Source organism: Platichthys flesus, chromosome 4 (assembly GCF_949316205.1).
Source record: "Platichthys flesus chromosome 4, fPlaFle2.1, whole genome shotgun sequence".
NCBI lineage: Eukaryota > Metazoa > Chordata > Actinopteri > Pleuronectiformes > Pleuronectidae > Platichthys > Platichthys flesus.
In genome coordinates this window covers 19,990,032-20,011,534 of record NC_084948.1, presented here as the reverse complement: position 1 = coordinate 20,011,534, position 21,503 = coordinate 19,990,032, and the positions used below count along the sequence as shown (strand labels likewise).

The 21,503-nt window shown below is 40.8% G+C and overlaps 1 protein-coding gene across 1 annotated transcript in view; it reads left to right on the top strand.

The window, feature by feature from the left end:
- The window catches only part of plch1 (phospholipase C, eta 1), a 51,119-nt gene that overhangs the window by 16,334 nt on the left and 13,282 nt on the right, over positions 1-21,503 (top strand). Inside the window, exons 3-13 of the mRNA XM_062386310.1 lie at positions 2,713-2,859; positions 3,683-3,926; positions 4,220-4,349; positions 7,121-7,291; positions 8,241-8,334; positions 10,650-10,853; positions 11,508-11,628; positions 14,382-14,553; positions 17,339-17,446; positions 19,658-19,813; positions 20,579-20,641. Of these exons, the coding sequence (XP_062242294.1) occupies positions 2,713-2,859; positions 3,683-3,926; positions 4,220-4,349; positions 7,121-7,291; positions 8,241-8,334; positions 10,650-10,853; positions 11,508-11,628; positions 14,382-14,553; positions 17,339-17,446; positions 19,658-19,813; positions 20,579-20,641 (1,610 nt within the window). The remainder of the gene's footprint in view (positions 1-2,712; positions 2,860-3,682; positions 3,927-4,219; positions 4,350-7,120; positions 7,292-8,240; positions 8,335-10,649; positions 10,854-11,507; positions 11,629-14,381; positions 14,554-17,338; positions 17,447-19,657; positions 19,814-20,578; positions 20,642-21,503) is intronic.

The window sequence follows — 21,503 nt, the reverse complement described above, 5'->3', positions numbered from 1 at the left end:
TGAAGATAATCACCCTGTCATCACAGAATATAATTTATTTATTTGTGCGCACTTCTCTCCAACCTTGTAAGGTTAAAAAAGGTTTTGTCTTTTCCAAGGTTTGAAGTTTGAAGATGTAAAATGTGAAGACCTTGAATCTGTCCATCCTTGTTTTTTAACAGGGTCTTCAATTTGTCCCAATCTACTAAGAGGTTCAAAGCCTTAATTTTACAGTTAGAGAGGCCACAGAGGTTCTGCTTGGAAATGTTTTTATACCTTTACCTTGATTGGAGCCTCATTGCCTTTTTATTGTGAAGCTCTACGGAGACTTTCTTGAATTTTGTTGATTACATTTTATTGTTTTTTTGTTTTTTCTTAAACTTTGTCCAATCAGAACAATTTGCCATTGGCTTATGTATCTGGCTGTAGTGTCCACACCTAACAAATCTGTTTTTCTTTCTTCCTTCAACAACTGCTCAGCGCATCGACTTCAAACATTGTGGGTTTATTTTCAAGCACCCCAGGAAGTGCAGTGATTTGGATGAGTAGCTATTGAAACCCTAACCCCTCCATTTTTTTTTACTCTCAAACTTTCAGTACAGATTATTGTAGCTCCACAAATTCCTGTATATGCATGTGTCTCTTAGAGATTTGCTCTCCTTTGCCCTTGAAAACTCAGGTCCAACCTCTCATGGTGACAAATATTTGAACAACTGAAGCTCCTTCAGGTATGGTCCTCAACTCTCAGAATCTCAAGTAAAGCAGACGTCTCTATACTGAGGCACTTTCTCACGTCACATTAACCTTCAGTACAATGAATCTTGTGTGGCGGCTTCTCCATTGTGACCGAGGAGTATCACAACAAAATGATTGATAACAATTGGTTTTATTAGCCTGTGAATATGAGCGGGTGATATTTTGCACACTATTATTTTACTATGCAACCTTGTGGCTTCCTGTTCTGTCTTTGAGACAGAATGGATTTTGCTTCTACAATCTTTACATTTACAAAAAGACACAAGTTCCACTCTTTTTTTCTGTAGCCACATATCTAAATACATCAGAGCCATGGCTGCACCAAAGGGATTTTATTAACTACATATTACTTTTTCATTATCACAGTTATTTTAAGACAGATCATGGGCTATATGTCCATACTGGAACATGTAAAAATAAACATATCCCATGAAGGCTTATGCTCAGCCACACACACACACACACACACACACACACACACACACACACAAAGAGGCAGGCGGGCAGGCACACACTCCACTAATGAGGTTGGAAATCTCGCTGTCTGTATCCCTGCCACCAGCTGTCATGAAAAGTAAAAAGTTTGAAGTTTTGTCTTTTATGCTTTTCTGATGCTGGACAGTAGCAGGCAGCCAAGCAATCAAACAAACAGTCACTTCTCAGCATCATCGCAGTTCCTCTGTTCTTATCTTCACTCCACCATTATAATCCCTCTCCAACCATTCCAATGCTCAATTCAAGTGTCTTTAACTGAACCTTCAACTCCAGATGAGAGTGATCTCTTCCCAGTATATGGTGCACATACATATTGTATACTGCGGTGCAATGTATTGCAGAGACAGACAGCGAACTGTCATCAGCTTGTGCTCAGTGTGAGAATGTTACCGTGAACATGCAACCAGCATGCGGTTGTGTCGTGACTCGTGTTGGAGCTGATGGGGCAGATACTTTCAGAAATGCATCACTATGTAAAACTAATGTAACACGATAGGAGCTGGTACGAGCACCTTGCTACCCGACATCCAATTTGGTTCAATGCTGCCTGTTCAAAAAGAGACATATTGTGCTCATAATTGTATATCATCATATTAATTTGGGTTATTACATGAAAATGTTCCTCTTTTCCGCCTCTTTCTGAATCACTTGGTTTGAGCTCCAGTCTGTTTAAGACCCCATCCTGATAAAATGCAGTCTCTGACTAACACTGCTGTGAATGGTCAACCGCTTCCAGTACATGTGGGAAATATATCGGTCTCTGCTATCGATTTACCCGGCTTTGTTGAGGGGCGTGTCAGACTAGCCACTAGGCGTGCATTATGCATTTTGGTGTATTTGGATCACCAAAATGCATAATACCAGAGGGAGGAGCTCCCTTTGTGGCTGATGGTGGCCTTTTTTACTTTGAAGACCTTTTCCATATGAAAAACTTTATGAGACACTAAAATCGACACTCATTAGTTTAGAAAATTGTTCCAATGTATGCTGTTCATAGTGAGGTTTGTTGACGATCCAGTCATGCAGGATTACAGAAAAGCTTTTCCCCAGACTATAACCTTGTTACAAGTTTATAGTCTTTATGTTCTGTTGAAGCAGCCCTGGCTTAGTTTCCACCTGCCTCAGCAGCATGATGGAGAAATTTTCTTCCCTCAGGCCCTGTCGGCCTCCTGGGAAACTCTGAACAGAGAGTCACACATTAGCTCCGTCTCTGTGAGATCCCTCTCTTCCTCCTCTCAGCTGCTTCCAGGAGCAGGTCACAGGACGACAGAAAAGAGCAGCCCTGTCTGTTCACACAGTGGCGTCTCTGTGGCACTCTGGACTCTGACCCACATCAGCCGCTGCCTGCTCCGCTAACTGAGCGACTCCGTGACACTTTGCCGCACCTCTTCCTGAGAAAGAAAGAACAAAGTCAGACACCTGTTCCCTTTGTGTCTTAATATAGTGCTCCTCTGACCCCACTGTTTGTGTTTTCGTCTGCAGTGGAGCGATGCATGAGTGTGATGCAGTCCGGGACACAGATGGTGAAGCTGAAGGCCGGATCAAAAGGGCTGGTGAGACTCTTCTACCTGGATGAGCATCGGTCCTGCATCCGCTGGAAGCCCTCACGCAAGAGTGAGAAGGCCAAGAGTGAGTAAATTCACTCTCGCACACACATCCAAACACTTCACAGACCACTTAATATAAGTGTGACTCCTATTTCTAGTTAGTAATGAGCATTTAAATACAATGAATTTATTGTTTTGTAGTTTGTTTCAGGTTTTGTCTTTTATCTGCAAAAATACAGCACAATGCAATACTTACATTTTATTTTTAAATGATAAGATGTGACTTACTGCAGTGTGTGATAAACAGATACGATTTTCGTGGTGAAAGGTCAAGGTTGCTGTGACCTCAAAAAAACTATTTTAGCTTCTGAACAGGTTATCTTAAAAGTGAGAGATTCCTTTCAAGTTCACTTTAACTGGGTTAGGGTTGGGAGGTCAAATGATAATAGTCATGATGGCCTTATATTCGTGTTTTTAATCTCTGGAGCATGATATCTCAAGTGTGCCTTTAGAGAATTGCTTCTAATTTATTCAATTTGACTAAAAGATGGACTGATTAAATTCAATTGGCAAGTGTTTGTTGGGGACTATTTTCAGCTGTGGATTGATAAACATTCAAGGCTGAACTGAGTATTGATGATGCATTTGGGACCGATTTAAAGTAAACGACAGCGTCTGTGTTCGTGGTAAAGGGGGAACATGTAAACCAGTGCAACAGTTTCTCATTGATATCAATAACATTAAAGGTATACCTCTCAGAGCTGGAGGCTATACTTGTACTGGTTTGTATCATTGATGTCTATGAGGGATTTCTTACCGATAAGAACCATTTCACTTCTTTAGACAGGGATTGTGTATTTCAGTTTTAGGCGTTTTAACAAATTCACTCTTCTTCTCTTCATCAGTCACCATCGATTCGCTGTACAAAGTGACAGAGGGCGGTCAATCAGACATCTTCCATCGCCATGCGGACAGCAGCTTTGACCCGGCCTGCTGCTTCACAGTGTACCATGGCAACCACATGGAGTCCCTTGACCTGGTGACGTCCAATGCAGAAGAAGCCAGAACCTGGATAACGGGACTCGGCTACCTGATGGCTGGGATCAGCGATGAGGACTCGCTGGCCAAGCGGCAGCGGACACACAACCAATATCCTTTTAGGAAAGAGAACAGTTGCATCACTGTGAAAATGTGTCCAGGATGGAAAACAAGTTTGTGCTTATGCAATTTTGACTGAGAGATTATTTTATAAACACAAAAAGATTTCCTCCTCCTCGCAACACTGCTCCTGAAATATTTGTTTTTATTTGTCTGGAGTCAGAGGTGTTTGTGCATCATAGTGCATTCAATGATTTGTGATGAGTCATCAGAAGAACAGTGCTCATAGAATAACGCCACAAATTCTGATATACCCACTTTTCCTTAACGTGTGAGTCTGTGACGTGGATGAAGCAGACATTCGAGGAGGCGGACAAAAACGGAGACGGCCTCCTGAACATCGAGGAGATTTACCAACTTCTGCACAAGCTGAATGTCAATCTTCCTCGCAGGAAGGTCAAGCAGATGTTTCAGGTCAGTCTGAAGTTAACAGTGTTTGGTCTACACGGAACAGAACCCATATGTACGTGTGTATCTAACATGTACTATATGTTCTTATACTCGTTCTGGAGGCCTCATTATATGAAAATCAGGAAGATAGAAACATTTAAATATCAAACCACCTAAATCAAATAAGAGGTTAGCTTTCATTTGAACACAGAAAATTCCTCTCGCATAAATATTTAAAAATCACAGTCCCAATACCGTTGCATTTTTTACGTTAATGTGCATTTACGTAATTCAGATAAATGTGCGAGGAATATTTCATATGATCAGAAGCGAAAGAAACACTTTTAGAGGAAAAGTATGAAGTCGATTCAGGACGGGGTTTCTTAAATTTTTTAAAACAGAAGTCACATCGAGTAATGTCAGAAATCCACACTTTGGCTTTTTTAAATCGAGTTATGGTTTTTCAAGGACACTGAAGTGCAGTATCAGAGACCAAAACACATTTCATAATACTCATTGTTACAGAGTTTGAAAAACTGATTTATTTGGGAAGGTACTTATTCCAGCAGACAGTGTTTTTATTTGTGTTTCAATTCATGTGTTAAATCGGACTCGGGTAAGTCTGCCAAGTTTGCAGATGTTGAGAGAACATCTATAAGCAGATGTGTGTGGGTTTAACCAGCTGGCGGAAAAATGTAGACTTATGAATAGACACACACACACACATAAACACACACACGTCAGCACCATTAGAGCAGCCACGCAGCAGACACAACCAAAGGGATTAAGATTAAGCCAACAAAAACAAGGCAGAGAAAACAATGACAGAGTGTTGTATATACACTGGGGACTATGAGCAGTTGCGAGAAGGTGTGCGCACAGGCGACAGTAGGGGTCAACTAGTGGACAGGTGAGGAATAGCATGCAGGAATGTACGGTAGAGGCTATTGATGTTTCGTGAACAGAGGAGCTGTTGTTTTATTTTATAGAAGCGTTTGAAACTGAGATAAAATAGGTTGGATTATCAACATCGCAGAAATGAGTAACTAACCCATCACCAGGGGTCCCACATGTCGCCATGTTTACAGGGTGTCACTAGTTATTTGGTTATTTTTAGTGACAAAATGTAAACCTCGATTTTCTCTTTTATTTTTGTGTTATTGCATGTACATGTTTATAGGAGAGGAAAAAATGAAGACTCATATATTTGCCTTTTGACAGTTTCAAGAGGCCATGATGACATTAGAAAATAATGATCGTGAGGATTATGAATAATGATAATGAACCGACTTATCCGATTTAATGAGCTCTAAAATCTAAAGAACTGTATTTCTCTCCAACATTAAACATTTGTGACAAAAAAGCATCTAACAAACTTAACTTTTGAAACTAAAGCACCTTTAGTTATTATTTAAGTAGAATTAACTTTTAAATATGCAGCCTCTGCATCAGGACTTTTTGGGGTCAGAGTTTGGCAATGTAAGCAAAACACAAACGTCATCACGTTTTGATTCAAATACTGCAAAATTCAGATTAGTGCAGGAAAGCATCTGAGTTTGCAAATCTCAATTCCCAATTTAAACAAGGAAAAAGAGCTTAAAAAACTAAATGACAGAAATCCCTCATGTGAAATAATATTTTTTTTTAATTTAGGATACTTAAAGGGTAAAAGTTTGATTGACAGAAAATGTTTTCAGGGCCATTAAACTTCTCAATGAGTCGTGTGACAATCAATTTACAAGAGTGAAGCCTTTCTTCAGCTCAGAGTGACATTTTCCTAAAGAATTCACTTTTATGAAAACAAATTTAAAATATCCAAACAAAGCTTTCCCCTCAAGCCTCTCCAACAACACTGTTAAATCAGAGTCGATACAGGGAATCTGAAAGTTTTTATCCATTGATAATGAACTAAACTCAAATTTTACACTGTAAATCACTTCATCCTCTGACTTTAGATGAAACGTAACAATTCAGTAATTTATCCCATTCCATTCAAGCAGTGGTACGGAGCAGCGAAAGCCACCTGAGCAGCTTGTGCCGTTGTTTAGAATACCCAGAACCCCTTTGTTTTTCTATGCATTTCTGATGTAGACCATCACAGTGATTTTTCCGAGTGGTCGTGTGTAGATTCCGTCCGTGATCGAGTCCCCGGTGCCCACGGCGAGCTCATTACGGGAGTGTGATGGAGGCATTAGCTGGTATTATTAGATTTGGTGTGGAGTCGAATGGGCCCCCGTGAGATACGGGAAATGTGAGCGGCTGAATCCCGGCACGCGGGCGGTACGGAGTGTCAGGGTAGAATGAGCCGTGAGACACATGGAGCGACACACAAGGTTAGGCAAAGGAAAAATTGATTTTGGAGAGGTAATGTGTTTGTGGCATAGAAGCTGGAGCGCCGTGCATGATGGCTGGTGTGAAGTATGACATGACAGAGATGGAGAGAGAAAGAAAAAGATGAGTTTGCAGCTGCGTGTTCGAACAGCAGCTCCCCTGACAAGACAAGACTACATTTTCTAATTTTAAACCATGATCAATAGAGTGTGAGGTTTAATATCAGCTCATGGCTACAGTCAATATTGATTTTACACCTCACGGTACCCTGATAATCAGACTGAGTTATCATTATGCTTCAATTCAATCATGTTGATTTCTCTAGAGAGGAGATGATTTTTAGTCTAACCTAGTGAGTAATACACAATAGGCAAATGTATTATGATGTATATAACTTGATGTGTCCATCCCAACATCATTTGTGGACACAAAAGCCAAGACATAACTCTTCCTCACCCTCACAGGAAGCCGACACCGACGACCAGCAGGGCTCGCTGACGTACGAGGAGTTCTCCGTCTTCTACAAGATGATGTCTCTGAGACGGGACCTGTTCCTGCTGATGATGGCGTACAGCGACAGGAAGGACCACCTGACAGCGGAGGAGCTGGCGAACCTCCTGCGCAATGAGCAAAAGGTGAAAGGCCACGCTGGCCATGCACGGCCGCGCGTTAGAGTCAATGAAATGTTCAGCCAGTGATGTTAAAGCTGACACGTATTTATGGCAAAGTTCCTGCTCTCGAATCATCCATTAATATCCAGCCACAGAAAAGAGATATTTATTTCCCCCACATCCTTAGTCTAATGTAACTCTGTCGGTCTCAGCTGTCTGGAATCTGCTCCAGTAGACGAGTCTATCAGGCCTAAAATTGTTTTTTTCCCTCTGTGTCTTTTCATTGTGTTTCTGACACATTTTTGCCCTTTTACATTCTGATTGTGTCATTTTTAATTATGCTGAGTTCTCATCTCCAGGCTGCAGTTGTACAGTTCACTGAATGAGCTGCTTAACACAGTTGTCAATTAATTTAACACAGACACAAATGTATTGTAGAAAGATGATTCCATTCTGACTGCATTTGGCTTTTAGACTGTATTTAGTTATTAACTACATTTCAAAGGATCTAATTCAGTTCATTGCATATTCTCTCATAGTAATATTCTCTCGTAGTAATATTCTCTTATATTAATATTCTCTCATCTCAATCATAGTAAGGTTAACAAGGTCATTTTAGAAACAAGTCTTAAAAGTCATGGACAGGAAATCACCACATTATCATCAGTATTATAAGTAAATGCAATATGTTGTAAATTTTTGTATTTAATCTGTAATTCACATATTCATCTGGTGTTCATGATAACTCGCAGTACTGCGACGCTACTGCGGGACAATGTTTATTGTAAAACTGATGAGGTTCTGACCTTGAGGAAACTGCCTTTTCATTTAAAGCCATTTGAGAACGGAACATTCTCCCTGAAACTGTTCAATCATTTTGGACATTTTCCCTTGATCCCCCAAAAAATTAAGAAAACACAGTGTTCACATCTTGTGTTCTCTCAACTCTCATATTTGCTCTTTGTCTCTGCAGATAGTCAGTGTGACTCCAGAGTACGTTGCTGAAATCGTGGACAAGTTTGAGTTGTCGGACGAGAATAAACAAAGAGGTGTTATGGGGATTGAAGGTAAATGTCTCTGGTTTCACCGTCTTCTTTCTCACAGCTTTAGATTCACTCCCCTTGGGCTCAGCTAATATATATAACAAAGTTCATGCCATCACAAGTTTATTCATGAGGTGCCAGCTTGTAAGAGCAGAGTGGAACACATCATGTGGCTTATGAACAGCTAATTAAGCTCGTTTTTTCAATAAATAAATTAATTAGTTTTATTTATTCTTGTTCAGAACCATTCCCAGCCTGCACGACCTTACAAGACTCCATGAATTAACAGAATAGTTTCTATAACCAGAGGTAAAGAAATCACTTTCATTCGTAAGTCACTGACAGAGGAAATGAGGAATCAAAGAAAATAATGTAAAATATCTAATCTTTCCTTCAGACCACACATTTTGAATAGAAACAAAGAAGATAAATATCTGAACTAACTCAACTAATCTTTGGCTTCAAGAAAGGGGAGGTTTGATTTCATCACTACTGTTTATAACATTTTATAACTAACTATTTTTTTAAATAATTTCGCTGAAATCCTGACAATGTGTGGCTCAAAATATAAAATAATGACTTTAACGTTTTCATATTTTCTCTCTGGAAAGAGTTCATCTCTGAGTGTCACTTCCATTAATGCCACATGTAACTGAGGACTGAGCTTTAGGGAGATGGGGGTGTGAGGATTGACGAGGGTATCTGGACTGAGAAAATTGGGAAGCCAGAATGAGGGCGGAGGGAAAGGCAAAATGAGAGTGTGACAAAAATGAGAGGAGTACTGAGGACAGGCAGAGGAGATGGAGGGAGGAGGAGGAGGAGTGCGACTAATCGTGTCGTTGGAGGCATGAAGGCTAACACTGCATGTGTCTGGCTGATCACGCCAGTATGTCTGATGCCCCCCCTGCAGGCCTGAAATGTGTGTTGAACATGCTTTGTGCACGGATGTGACAGAAACTTACAAACGGACTTACACTGCCACAACATTGCACAGTGTGATGAGGAAACTACAATATTTGATCTCTTTATGTCTGTGTCACTGTCTATACTGTGTCCAGTAGGGGGATCTAGTGTTCTTGTCGCACAGTGTATTGTTAAATTCTGGATTTCACCACATTGGCCCCATGACAAGATTTATCCCATATTTGCATAACATTTTTAGTAAGATTTTCAACGTCTGCCTCTTTCCTCTCGCCTGCGTTCTTGCTTGTTTCCGATTTCTCCCGCTCTTGGTATTCCCGTCTCATTCGTATTCCTCCCCCCTGGATGAAAGGATGCTTTCTTCTTTGCCACTCCTCCTTCATGCACAGAACTGTGCTTGTAATGCACTTGCCTCTGATCCTGTTATTTCCTGGAGCTCAACCTGCTGATGAAGAGATATTGTAGGTGTCACTGTTAGAAGATGCACGATTACATCTGGTAGCTGGTTGTTTGAAATAGAAGAAAGAAATGTGCCGCTTTTATTTTTAAACAACCCGGAACATCGGTTTCTGAAAATCTGTTGCAGGATCAGTTTACGAGAAGGAAAATTCAAAGGGCGTTGTTATGTTCCGCCGTCACCTCTGCTGTGGACGCCAGGATCGCTCTTATCTGTAGATTTACAAGAGAAACAAGAATAAGAGTCAACAATCAACAGCTCAATGGAAACAGATGCTAACATCTGCATGCAAATGTGCTCAGGATGATTTAATTATAGTCTATATAAAGATTGATGTCTTTCCACTCCTTGCCTTGGTGGCGTCATTTCCAGAGTTTTTTTGTAGCTTCAAATAGCTAGGCTTTTTAAAACCAAACTTACCAGCAAATACAACAGTCAAACATAATTTATGCCAGAAACTGAAAAATGTATCTGACGTGCAAATTGACCACTTAGATGTGTTCATGTCCCATCAAATAACATGAGTCGGGGCTAATGACCTAAAATGGGGCAATCATGATAGTTTGGCTTCACTTTGTGATCACTATGCTAGTTTAGCATGTTGGCATGCTAATGGTAGCTAATTACCACTAAACACAGGTTACAGTTGAGGAGGAAGGGAATGCTTTGAGTGCCAATGTATCGAATAGCTCTTGAGATATGTCAAAGGATTGGTAACTGCATTTAAACTACACTTATCAACCCCCTGGTGGCGCTAAATCAAAGGTCAGAGGGCACCCCAGTCACAGGATTCCCTATCAAGTAACAGTTAACGTCCTTACAAACATTAATGTCAATTCATTCAATAGTTATTGAGATTGTATTGAGTGATGTTGCCATTCATGGAGCAATTTTGACTCTAAATTCTGCAATAAATTGCTTCCTTTTTAAAATCACTTGTTTTTATTTGTCTTGTCTTCAGGTTTTACGAGTTACATGCGCAGTCCAACGTGTGACATTTTCAACCCTTTGCACCACGAGGTGAATCAGGACATGGAGCAGCCGCTCTGTAACTACTTCATCGCCTCCTCTCATAACACCTACCTGACCGGGGACCAGCTCCTCTCTCACTCTAAGACGGACATGTACGCCTGGGTGCTGCAGTCGGGCTGCCGCTGCGTAGAGGGTGGGCATGTATTTACTTTAAAGGCTGCACAACACTAATGTGATTGTGTTGTATCATTGTGACTCAGCCCAACCGGAAAAGTATAGGTGTGAATACTGCTTTTAAATGAATGATATCTGAATACCATTTATTTACATCAGTTTTAGGATCCTTGAATTGTCATTACCACATAGATGACACAGACATTTAAACGGCCTATTGTGATTGGCCCAGAAGGCTTTAATGAAATTTGAACAAACTCTTGTCACCAAATGGTATCATTCAGTTTGGCACTAACATTTAACAAAACAATGGCAGTTCAGAGTTTTCATGTATATTTTATGGATAACATGGATAACTGGGGAACTGCTTAGCATTTTTCTTCATGTTTTTAAATGAAAGCCCTAAACTGGTTTCCCCTGTGTTGGTAATAAAATTAGAAACAGGCCCAGAGCTGCAGCAACACTGAATAAAAAAACAAAACAATTGAACACAATGTTATTACTATGAAGCGTAAGCTGCTGCTTGAACATTGCTTATACTCACACTATTACCTGTCCCAGAATCAAGTAACACCAGTGTTCGTGAGGGGCATGAGAAATAGAAATAGAGAATAAAAATCTGTGAAATGATTTCCATATTCATGCATCATTTCCTCTGTTTTTCTTCCTGTAGTGGACTGTTGGGATGGTCCTGATGGAGAGCCGATGGTCCAACATGGCTACACTCTGACCTCCAAGATACCGTTCAAGTCTGTCTTAGAGACCATCAATAAATATGCCTTCATAAATAACCAGTGAGTCAAAAATCCCTATGGAACAGTGTGCGCACATGATTGTTGCTGACATTTATGGAAACTAGTAACTTCCGTTATCCCATAGGTATTGTTGTGGTAGAAAAATAGTCTTGAATACCAAACAGAAATTCCATTTGACTTGTTCAGTTTATCCTCACATATATAAATCTGACTGAAACATCAATTGTGGTTGATGTTCTGTGAAGTTAATAATTTTCTTTTTGCTCTGGGACAAACGGCACAGCAGAAATTGCCTTATTGATTCTATATTGCCCTTTGCTGTTTAATTGCGCTGCTGCATGAGCAATGAGATAAACCACAATAGCTCCAACCCTCATACTGTTTATCCCATTAAATCAAGTATTTTTTTTTATCCTATATCCGTGAATTTTACCACAAGGTTTATCAAGAAAGTTGCAAGCAGTAAAAAAAAAAAGGGAAGTCAGGGTTGTGTTTTCCAGAGAACGCTGTGATTCCTGGCAGTAATTAGCACCTATTAGTGAGCCATCTGCTTCTCGGTGATTCCTCTGGCTCCCGGAGGAGTCTCTGTTTGTCTCTGCTGGGTCCAACAATACCCAAACAAAGTGGTGAGTGATGCAGCTTCCTGCTGCCATGCTGGCTCACTTACACTCTATTGCATCTACTTATGACGGCAGCCGCTCTGTTCTGAAAGCATCACTTTATTCAAAGGTACAGACAGTATAGGGCTAAATTATGTAATCTGAAAAGAAGTGGGGCTATATTTGGCTGTGCCGCATTGGAATTGTCGCCAACTCCAAATTGAGATTATACGTCCATCGCCTAATTTAATTTTTAAATGTTAACTTAATATGTGGTTGTTTATTACTCTTTCCAAATGGTTTGTTTTTATGTGAGCAAGATTAAAGAAAAAGTAAGATAAGGATGACCAAGAAACTGGGATTGAAGGATGCGACCTGGGACGGGAAACGACCTATTACATTTTGGTACAGATGTTTAGACTTTTGGAGATCAGACATGTTTAGGGGACTGATAATTATTAGTGCCTGCAATTTGGTGCAGATCATAATACAAATCTGGATCTAGTGAATCAAATGTGGTTTCATAAAGTGACTGTTGGGCCTTGGCGGAGGTGCTCACTCTACTGAGTGCCACTCTGGATTGTTTATTTGTCAGGATTATGCAACCAAACCAATTTAGACCAGACTTGGTGGAGGGACGAGGCTCGGTGCAAGAGAGAACTCATTCAATTTGGTGCAGATCCAGGAATTTTACTTTATCACTTTCCTGAACACTATGTTCCTTTTTTCGTTATTTTACTGTTGACTAGACAGACTTGGTGAAGATACACGTTCTAATGACTTCCATCTTCCTTCACCAATCAATCACCGGACAAAATAGATTGACAGTCATACAATGTTATACTAGGAACATAGAGACAACCCAGTTTGAGACACGTACATTCACATCAAAACACTCTTTCACTTTGATGGCTGCCTGCTATGTCTTTAGAATTAATTTCCTTTTACCTCTTTTCCATTTATTTTTTAGTCTTGACTTTATGTGTGCCTCAGATTAGAGCCGAAACAATTAATTATTCAAGACCGTTCTCCAGGGAAAAGGCCAAATATTCCCTGGTTGCCTGAGATAATTTTAGTGAATGAAGTTGTATTTCTTCTAAAGTTAACTTTGCTATAGGTCCCTGTATTACTCTGTGAATATACTAATAAAAAGTAAAATTGTAAATTAAAAAAAAATTATAATATATATATATATATATAGGTTCGCTAATTAAGAAATACCTGCATAGTAAACTTAAAGTAATATTAATTTGTCTCTTCTCTTGCTGTTCTCACTGTTGACATGCACATTGTACATTCCCAAAGATATTGTATCATCAGTGCCTCCTGTTAATAAGATTAATGGCCCCAGGGCTTTATTGAAATGGAGAAAGTCTATGCTCTCCCTCCGACACACACACATTCACACACACATCACACAGCTCACTGAGCCTACTCGCCATGTGTCGACATGAAATGGCTGTGGGTGCTGCTTTGCGTCGCCTCTTTTTGAACTCGGTTGTGTCTAAGGGCGAGTGTGCAGCGATGTGGGTCTGTTTTTGGGATCAGAGGTGGAGGTGAGAGCAGGGCTGTGTCCCCCAAGGGGGGAGCTGTCAGTCTGAAAAACTTGACATTTGAGCCGCACCGCTGTGTGGCAATAAGTCATTTCACCTTTTCTAAATGAAAAGACAGTCACACTCACACACACGCACACACACACACAACCTGTTACAGAGGTGAAGAGGTGTTCAGGTAGCTGTATTTTTTTTATTATTTACCTCTTTATTCCTTTTGTCATGAGGTGAGAAAAGGAAGTGAAATGTTATCCACTCTGGTATCTCACATCATGAGACGGTTTCGAGTGCAGCTTAAGATGGATAAAGATCTATAAAGATGGGCGATGTGTCTCCACTTCCTCCCGCTGTCCAGAAATATGACAGATACGAACGCTGCCATCTAGGACATGTGGAGCCAGAGTCTGTTATCGGGGGATGGAGCACTTGAACATACATCAGTGTGAGAGGAAACATGTAAAAAATTTAGCGGATATCTGACTGGTTCTGCTTACATGGAGTAGGGGGAGGGGTTATAATCTATACTTCAGCCAGCCACCAGGGGGCAATCAAGGTGCTTTGGTCTTACTTTTTAGGGAGCTTTCATGTCCTAACATGTTTCATTTAATGAGTATGAATCCATGTGTTTCTCTTTCCTCAGGTACCCGGTGATTCTGTCCATAGAGAACCACTGTAGCATCCATCAGCAGAAGAAAATTGCTCAGTACCTGCGGGAAATCTTCGGAGACAAACTCGACGTGGGAGACGCGCTGAGCAGAGACTCCAAAGCATTACCCAGTCCTCTCAGCCTGCAGGGCAAGATACTCATCAAAGTAAGAACAACTCAGTAGAGAGATAGATGGATGGGGGGGGGGGGGGGGGGGGGGATTTGACAGTAAATGTGTCATACACAAGCAAATATAAATATTTAATCAAATTGCTACATCATAATATGCCCAGTTGGTTATGAATCAAAGGATGCGTCACACCTTTAGATTTCCTGTACAACAGCAATGAAAAGTGAGCACCATATCTCAATATATATTTTATTCATACAAATTTACTCAGGATGGGGGGGTAAAAAAGGCAGATAACTAGTGCCCTTTAACAGATGGAGACAAGGGAGAGGATATACGGAGGATAGAACTAGGTCGTTGTATTACTCATATGTGAAGGGCAAGAAAGTTGTGTATGGTGACAGAACGGCAGCTTCCTTTGAAACTCACGCAAAAAAAAAAGACACAACCGTCATTAAGACACAGTCAGAGGATTCATCTTAATGTGCTATTAATCTAAACCTTCTGCAGTTAAGTATAACTAACTGATTCTTTCGCAATGAATACTTTACCTTCTAAATCCATCATTAAACCAAAACTAACAAAGAATTACTATAGAACAGGCAACAGGCAAACTGATTAATAAATTATGCAGCTTTATCATTAAAATTATGCATATATTCATTCCCCCTGGCACACTTAAAGGTTATGTATACAAGATTTTAAACATTTATATAACACCCAACAACTATTTTTATGTAAAGACAAAGTGGAGTTATGGTGTCCTGTGCATGAGTGGAGCCCCTCACTTTTTTGTCTTTGGTCCAGGGGACTTCTTTCCAGTTAAAACCATTCAGACATCCCCACGTTTATAAAAGCGAGATCGCTACAGCTCCGATCTGCTGTAATATAACATGACACCAATAGTGCGGAAAGGCTTTAAAAATTTAGCATGTCCGCTCTATTACGCATTTCAGAGACACAAACAGTGTAAGCACATCTGTCACCTTCCCACCAAGGTGCTGTTAAAACAGAAATGCTGTACTTACCTTTTTTTAGACATTCCATATCCTTCAAAGCACAGCATGGTAAGAGACGGCAGCTCGGGCTACATGTTTCATGTCTGAAGGCGTCCGACATATAAAGATGGATGATGCGTCTCCACTTTTCTTACTGTCAAGAACTGAAGCTGAAATACAAATGCTACCATTTTGCACATTTGGAGCTGGAGTCAGTGCTGCTCCTGTAGCATGTATCATCATGTTTCAGCCGTGAACTTACTTGAATACACCTCAGTGGAACAATGACAGAAATCATCTTTGAGAAACATTGACTTTTTAGCTTTGCCCATGTCCTATCTACTAACATGGAAGAGACCTGGTTGAAGACCTATACTGCAGCTAGCCACCAGGAGGAAAATAACATGATTTGGCTTCACTTTTAGGGCGCAGTCATGTCGTCCATCTTTATGTACAATGTATGCTCAGAGTCAGATGCAGTTACTTACCCTGACTCGCATAATTATTTGTTCTCCTGTATATACAATGTACAAAATCAAGTTAATAGACCAACCAATGTGACTGAACCAGAACCAAACCTGAATATCATTTAAAATTTAAGTCGGAACCCCTCGGATATCAGCACTGTGATGTTAATGATAGAGCAGCAAAATGTGCTAGCTCCAAAAGGAAATATAAATATGCAAAATCTCTTCAGAAATCTTGTATGAAAAAAAACGTTTTTGTCGTTTTGGTTATTTTCTTAGTTTATCCCGTCTAGCCTTTTTTTCTCTTAACAGCACGTTTGTAGTCCCATGAGAAACAGTTGATGAAACTCAAAAAGAATGAAAACCCAACATGTGTCCCTTTTATTTTATTCTCAAACATCAGCTCTCACTTTTTGACGGCCTCAGACCACCTGATCCTCATCGTCCAGCTCAAGAGCAGCTATTTAACACAAAGAGACCCTGAGAGACAGGAGGAGAGAGCAGTCGGATGAGCAAAGGCTCTCAGCATTTATTGTTCTTTATTAGAGGCAGAAAAAACTTTTATTTTTTATCTTTTTTTAGGCGAAGAAAGCTTTCCCAGGGAAAAGGAGCTCTGGCTTTGTCCCTCCCCGGCCAGATGTGTGTAAAAGTGAAAGAGCATCATTGATTTCCTTTAAAGCCCTTTACTCCTCTCTAAGAGTTTCCCTCCATCCTTATCCTCCCCCTCGCTGCCGTCGTTCGAGAGCCCTCCACCTCGGCCGAGTGAGAGAACAGAGAGTCGCAAGGCAGCGGAGAAAGGGCGGAAGGGTCTTTAACAGACACAGCGAGAGGTGATGTCAGCCAGTGAAAGACTCGATTGACTGCAGGAAGCTCTGAGCCTGTTACTGATTTCTGTTTTGAAGAAGAAGAAGAAGAAGAAGCTGAGAAAATCTTGACGCCCACTCACACCTTCAGAATGGCTCACTAATGGGCTTCCACTCGGCTTAAAGAGCTGCCCGGGGAGCTTCTCACAGAATTTGCCGCTGATTGTGTATAGAGCGTGTGTGTGTTTGTGTTTCCATGTGCTCAAGCGTGTGTCTTGTGCTCTCTTGTGCACCTAAATGTGGCAGTAATGGCTTCCGGTCATGCCTGTAAATACTGGTAAAGGAGGCCAATGAAGGAAGAGGTTCCTCTAAAGTGTGTTTGTGGTTTTTGTTTTGTGATTGTCTGAGTGAAGGCTATTTAATTTTTGCTTTTGAGTTCTCGGACTGTGTCAGAGGTGCGACCTGTGTCGGGATCCTTGTGTATCCAGGGGATGGGTCAATTGCGTGTTCGTTGTTGTACTCCACTTTATTTGTCTGTCTTCTCTCCTTCCAGGGAAAGCGACTGCCCTCCTATCTGTCTGCCGACGCAGAGGAAGGGGAAGTATCTGATGATGACAGCGCTGATGAAATTGAGGACGACTTCAAGCTCAAGAACAGCAACGTAAGAGAGGATTGTAGACACAAGTATCACGTGCACACAAACATGCATGGCTGCTTTAATTACCAGCTCCACACTGACACATTCACTCACATTCTTCAGGTCGGTATTCCTCGATTTTCGTACGTTTTGTCTTTCATGGTCTTATATTGAATATAAAGATATAAAAGAGACTTTGCTTTTTTCTGCAATTTCTATTTGTCTCTGTCAGGGCAACTTTCTTTTCTGTGGCCATGGCCGTTTTCAGACAGGAACTCTGGAAATTGTCCGGAACATTCCAACAAGTGGTAGCGTCGGGGTAGAGCATGCAGGAGGACGTGAATCTTGTTGTCTTTCTAAGTTGATGTCTTTGTCGGGATCTTCTATGTTTATGGCGCCTCTTTTTCATCCTGTGAGGTTGCTATTCTTTGAGTTTTGCTTCTGTCTCACTTTTAAAACTCGCCCACTCGTTCACAGTACATTTTCGGGACAATATCCTGCTGTATTCTAAGGTGGGCTTTCTTGGACGTTTTCTGGACAATTTACTTGAGGACTGGCAGGAAAAGTTGAAGAAAATTTCCGGTGCAACTGACTCAGATATTTCTGCTCTCACATTCAATGAAAATCCAGGAAAATGTGGGTTATTTCAGGTGCCACTTAATCTGTTTATTGAAACGAATAAGACAGCAACAACATCCCATCAGAAAAAAGGGAGAAAAGAGGCTCACACTCGTTCATCCCCATACATCCGCCACAAACAGAGGGTGGATAATGGGATCTTAACGACATTGTTCTACTCAACATAATGACTTCAGTAATTGGGTGGTAATGTCGGTGCTTGTTTTATTGAACATCAATGTCTTTAATGTTTTGGAATAATCAATGCTTAACGATGCAGAAGAATTTGAAGTAGTTTATTTTTTTTAGAGAAATAAGCAACAGAGGGATATGTAAAAAATTTACATTTTATTACATGTCATTTAGCTGACGCTTTTATCCAAAGTGACTTACATTTTTAGAACACTCATCATTTTATGAGGGGCCATCTAGGGGTTCAGTATCTTGCCAAGGACACTTAGGCATGAAGATGGGATAGAGTGGGACTCGAACCAGCAACCTTCTTGTTGCAGAGCACCCGCTCTATCCCCTAGGCCACGCTCTCTCCACATTTCTTCTCCACATGCTGCAGATCAACTTTCTAAGTGCCATTTTTTTTTATCGTTATTTTTAGTCCTTTGTGGTTTTTGCCTCGCGTACAGTAGTGCCAGATCGCCCTCATCACATTTAAGCAGTAAAACACTCTGTTCAGCTGTGTAACCGAAAATGGCATCGTTCTCTCACATTTAGCTGGAAGCATGGGGGTGCAGATGCCACGTTGGATGATTATCGCCATTTGAGAGGGGTGGTGGCAGGTTTTTCACTAATGAGAGGTTTTGTATTGAGCTCATTAAAGCAGCATGTTTTCACAGCAGTCACCACTTATTTGGCTGTGGAAAAAAAAAAGGGTGTAATGTTCTCTCTTTCTGTATGTGATGTGGTTTTTCCTCTATTAGCAAAAATGTTCCACATCTACAGATTTAATTTTTACACCCCTGAGTTTATTTTATTGCAACATACACCCTGAGCTGATTCTAACTCTTACAAACTCACCCTTTCCTCATTTAGTAGGCGACAGATTTTTACACAAGGGGAAGCTGATTGTCAGACCTGTTGTACACATCCACGCCACCTTTAGGAAATTGTAGTTATTGCTGTAGCAGTTTTGAGATAGAAACATGCTAGTGTGTAACTTTAAACCTGATAGTAATGTCGCAAGTGATTAAGATTAATATGTGTCTAACAAATTAATATCAACATCTCACGATAGAGTACTGAGGATCTGTTGTATAGAGATTTGGGTGATTTTAGCAGTTCAGGAGAAAGTTTTGCCAAACTTTTTACCAAATACAGAGAAAGGAAGTCTGTACACTGCACACAGCTTATGTGTTTTTCCAGTTTTAATGTTTTAAATTTTAACTTTGTCTTTGAGCAGTCTTACCACAATGTATTGCTAACATTTTGAAAAGAGTCAAAAAAGAATTCTGATGGTAAAACCACAATTTTTTCAAGTTGTTAAGAGTTTAAAATGTCCTTATTTTGGCACCTTTTAAAAAATGTTAATTTCTATCTATATGCTGTTACTCTTCATCATCTCCTGTCAATAGACACGTCTAACCTTCCTCTCCTTTCACACAGGGAAATGGTCACCACCAGGTGGAGTCTCACATCAGAAAGAAGCTGGACTCCCTGCTGAAGGAGTCTCGCATCGGAGACAAGGAAGACAGCGACAGCTTCAGCATCCGAGCCCTGCTGCGCGCCACGCACCAGGGCCTCCAGAAGAACCTGCGGCAGGTACAGCCCTGGGGCGACGTGTAGTACTGCATATTGAGCATAGTAATACTTCAACAGACGGGGAGAAGATTGAGAAGAGAGGGAGCGTGAAACTAGGCCACAGTATTAGTCACGGAGGGGAGACGCAGAAAATAAAGGAGTAGAGTAGAGTAGTTGCTGCAGCACTCATAGGTCAAAGCCAGCGAGCAGACGGTAAAGCACAAACAAGCAGCAGCTCCTCAGGCCACTCTGGATGGCCGTGATTTTTCCTACATGGTTGGTGGTTCATCCAAACCTTGTCAAAACAGTCTGAAAGTGAGGAGAAACAAAATGTCTGCAGTGTTACTTAATATTTCATTTCCCTGCTTGCCTCTTGTGCTATTTTTAGCAGCTTCAGTTTCCTGACAGCCATTTTAATGTTGTGGTTTCTATGCATCAGGGTTTTCCTATTCCCTTTATTCTGCTCCTGCCTTGTTGGTGATACCCTTCACTTCATCCTGTCGCTGAGGCTTTTTCTGTCTCTGTCTCTGTCCTTACTGTAATTTGTCTATTTTCAGTTTCTCTCTTTTGCTCCCATATTTCTCACCCACTCTCCTCTTCAGCTGTGCTCTGCTTTATTGGATGATGCCTGATGCTGGCCCTCCAGCTATTGAGCTTAAGGGTTTAAGTGACTCACTTAGTTCCAATGTGGCTGTTATTAGATTCACACCAGATAATCCTCACACTTGAATGTAAACAACCACACACATGCACAACTCTCTTTTTCTGTGTTCTGCTCTCCTCCAGAGCTCCAGAGGGGTTCTGAAGAAATCCCAAAGCAGATCCTTCATCACGACTCTCAAACAGAAGGTAAGCAGCATTGAGATGGCTCTTTTTTCTCTGCCTGATTCTTGATCTATTTGTGTGGATTCTCGAATAGCAAAATCAGGTTAGTTCACTTTAAGGGGAGGTGGCAATGAAACATTTCACTTCTCTACTACTGATCTTTTGCAAGCTTCCTTTTTAGAAATGTTAATTGAACAGTATCTGACTTCTTCTTCTTTATTTGATGTACTTAAGACTCTAAACCGGCCTAAAATCACCAATGGCGTCTTTCAGACTTTGGTAAACCTTCACTTAATTGGAGAAATCCCTGATTCTCTCTGCAGAAGAGTCAGTCGGGATTCATTCACCAGCCTCTGCCATCCTTTTTAATATTGTCAATGAGACTAACAGACGCTGAAAAGGTTCGGCAGAGCCAAATCTGCTGGAAACCAAAGAAACTAGGATGGCACTAAACTTGAATGTGTCCGCCAAAGCCCAAGAGTCACCATTAAATTCAACCAAGTCTGACCAAATTGCACACTCATACATATCAGTTCCCTAAATGTTGGCCCGTGTCCCATCATCCCAGAAAGAAAACTGATCATTCTTCTTTTGCTTCATCTTTCTAACAGACTAACAGACAAACGGTAATCAAAACGGATCAGTCAAACTTTATTTACATAGCACCTTTCATGCAGGTTAGTGCAGTTCACAGTGCTTCACCTAGTGATTGACACCGTGCTAATAAGAATGACATAAGATTAAAAAAAGGAAATGGAAAATGAAAACATCACTTCCTTGGTAGAGGCAACACCTACAAGTGAAAGTCAGCACCCCAATGAAACCTGATGGTGCATCGTGTCTCTTATTAGTTTTGCTGAGGTCCACTTGTGTCTGGACCATGTGT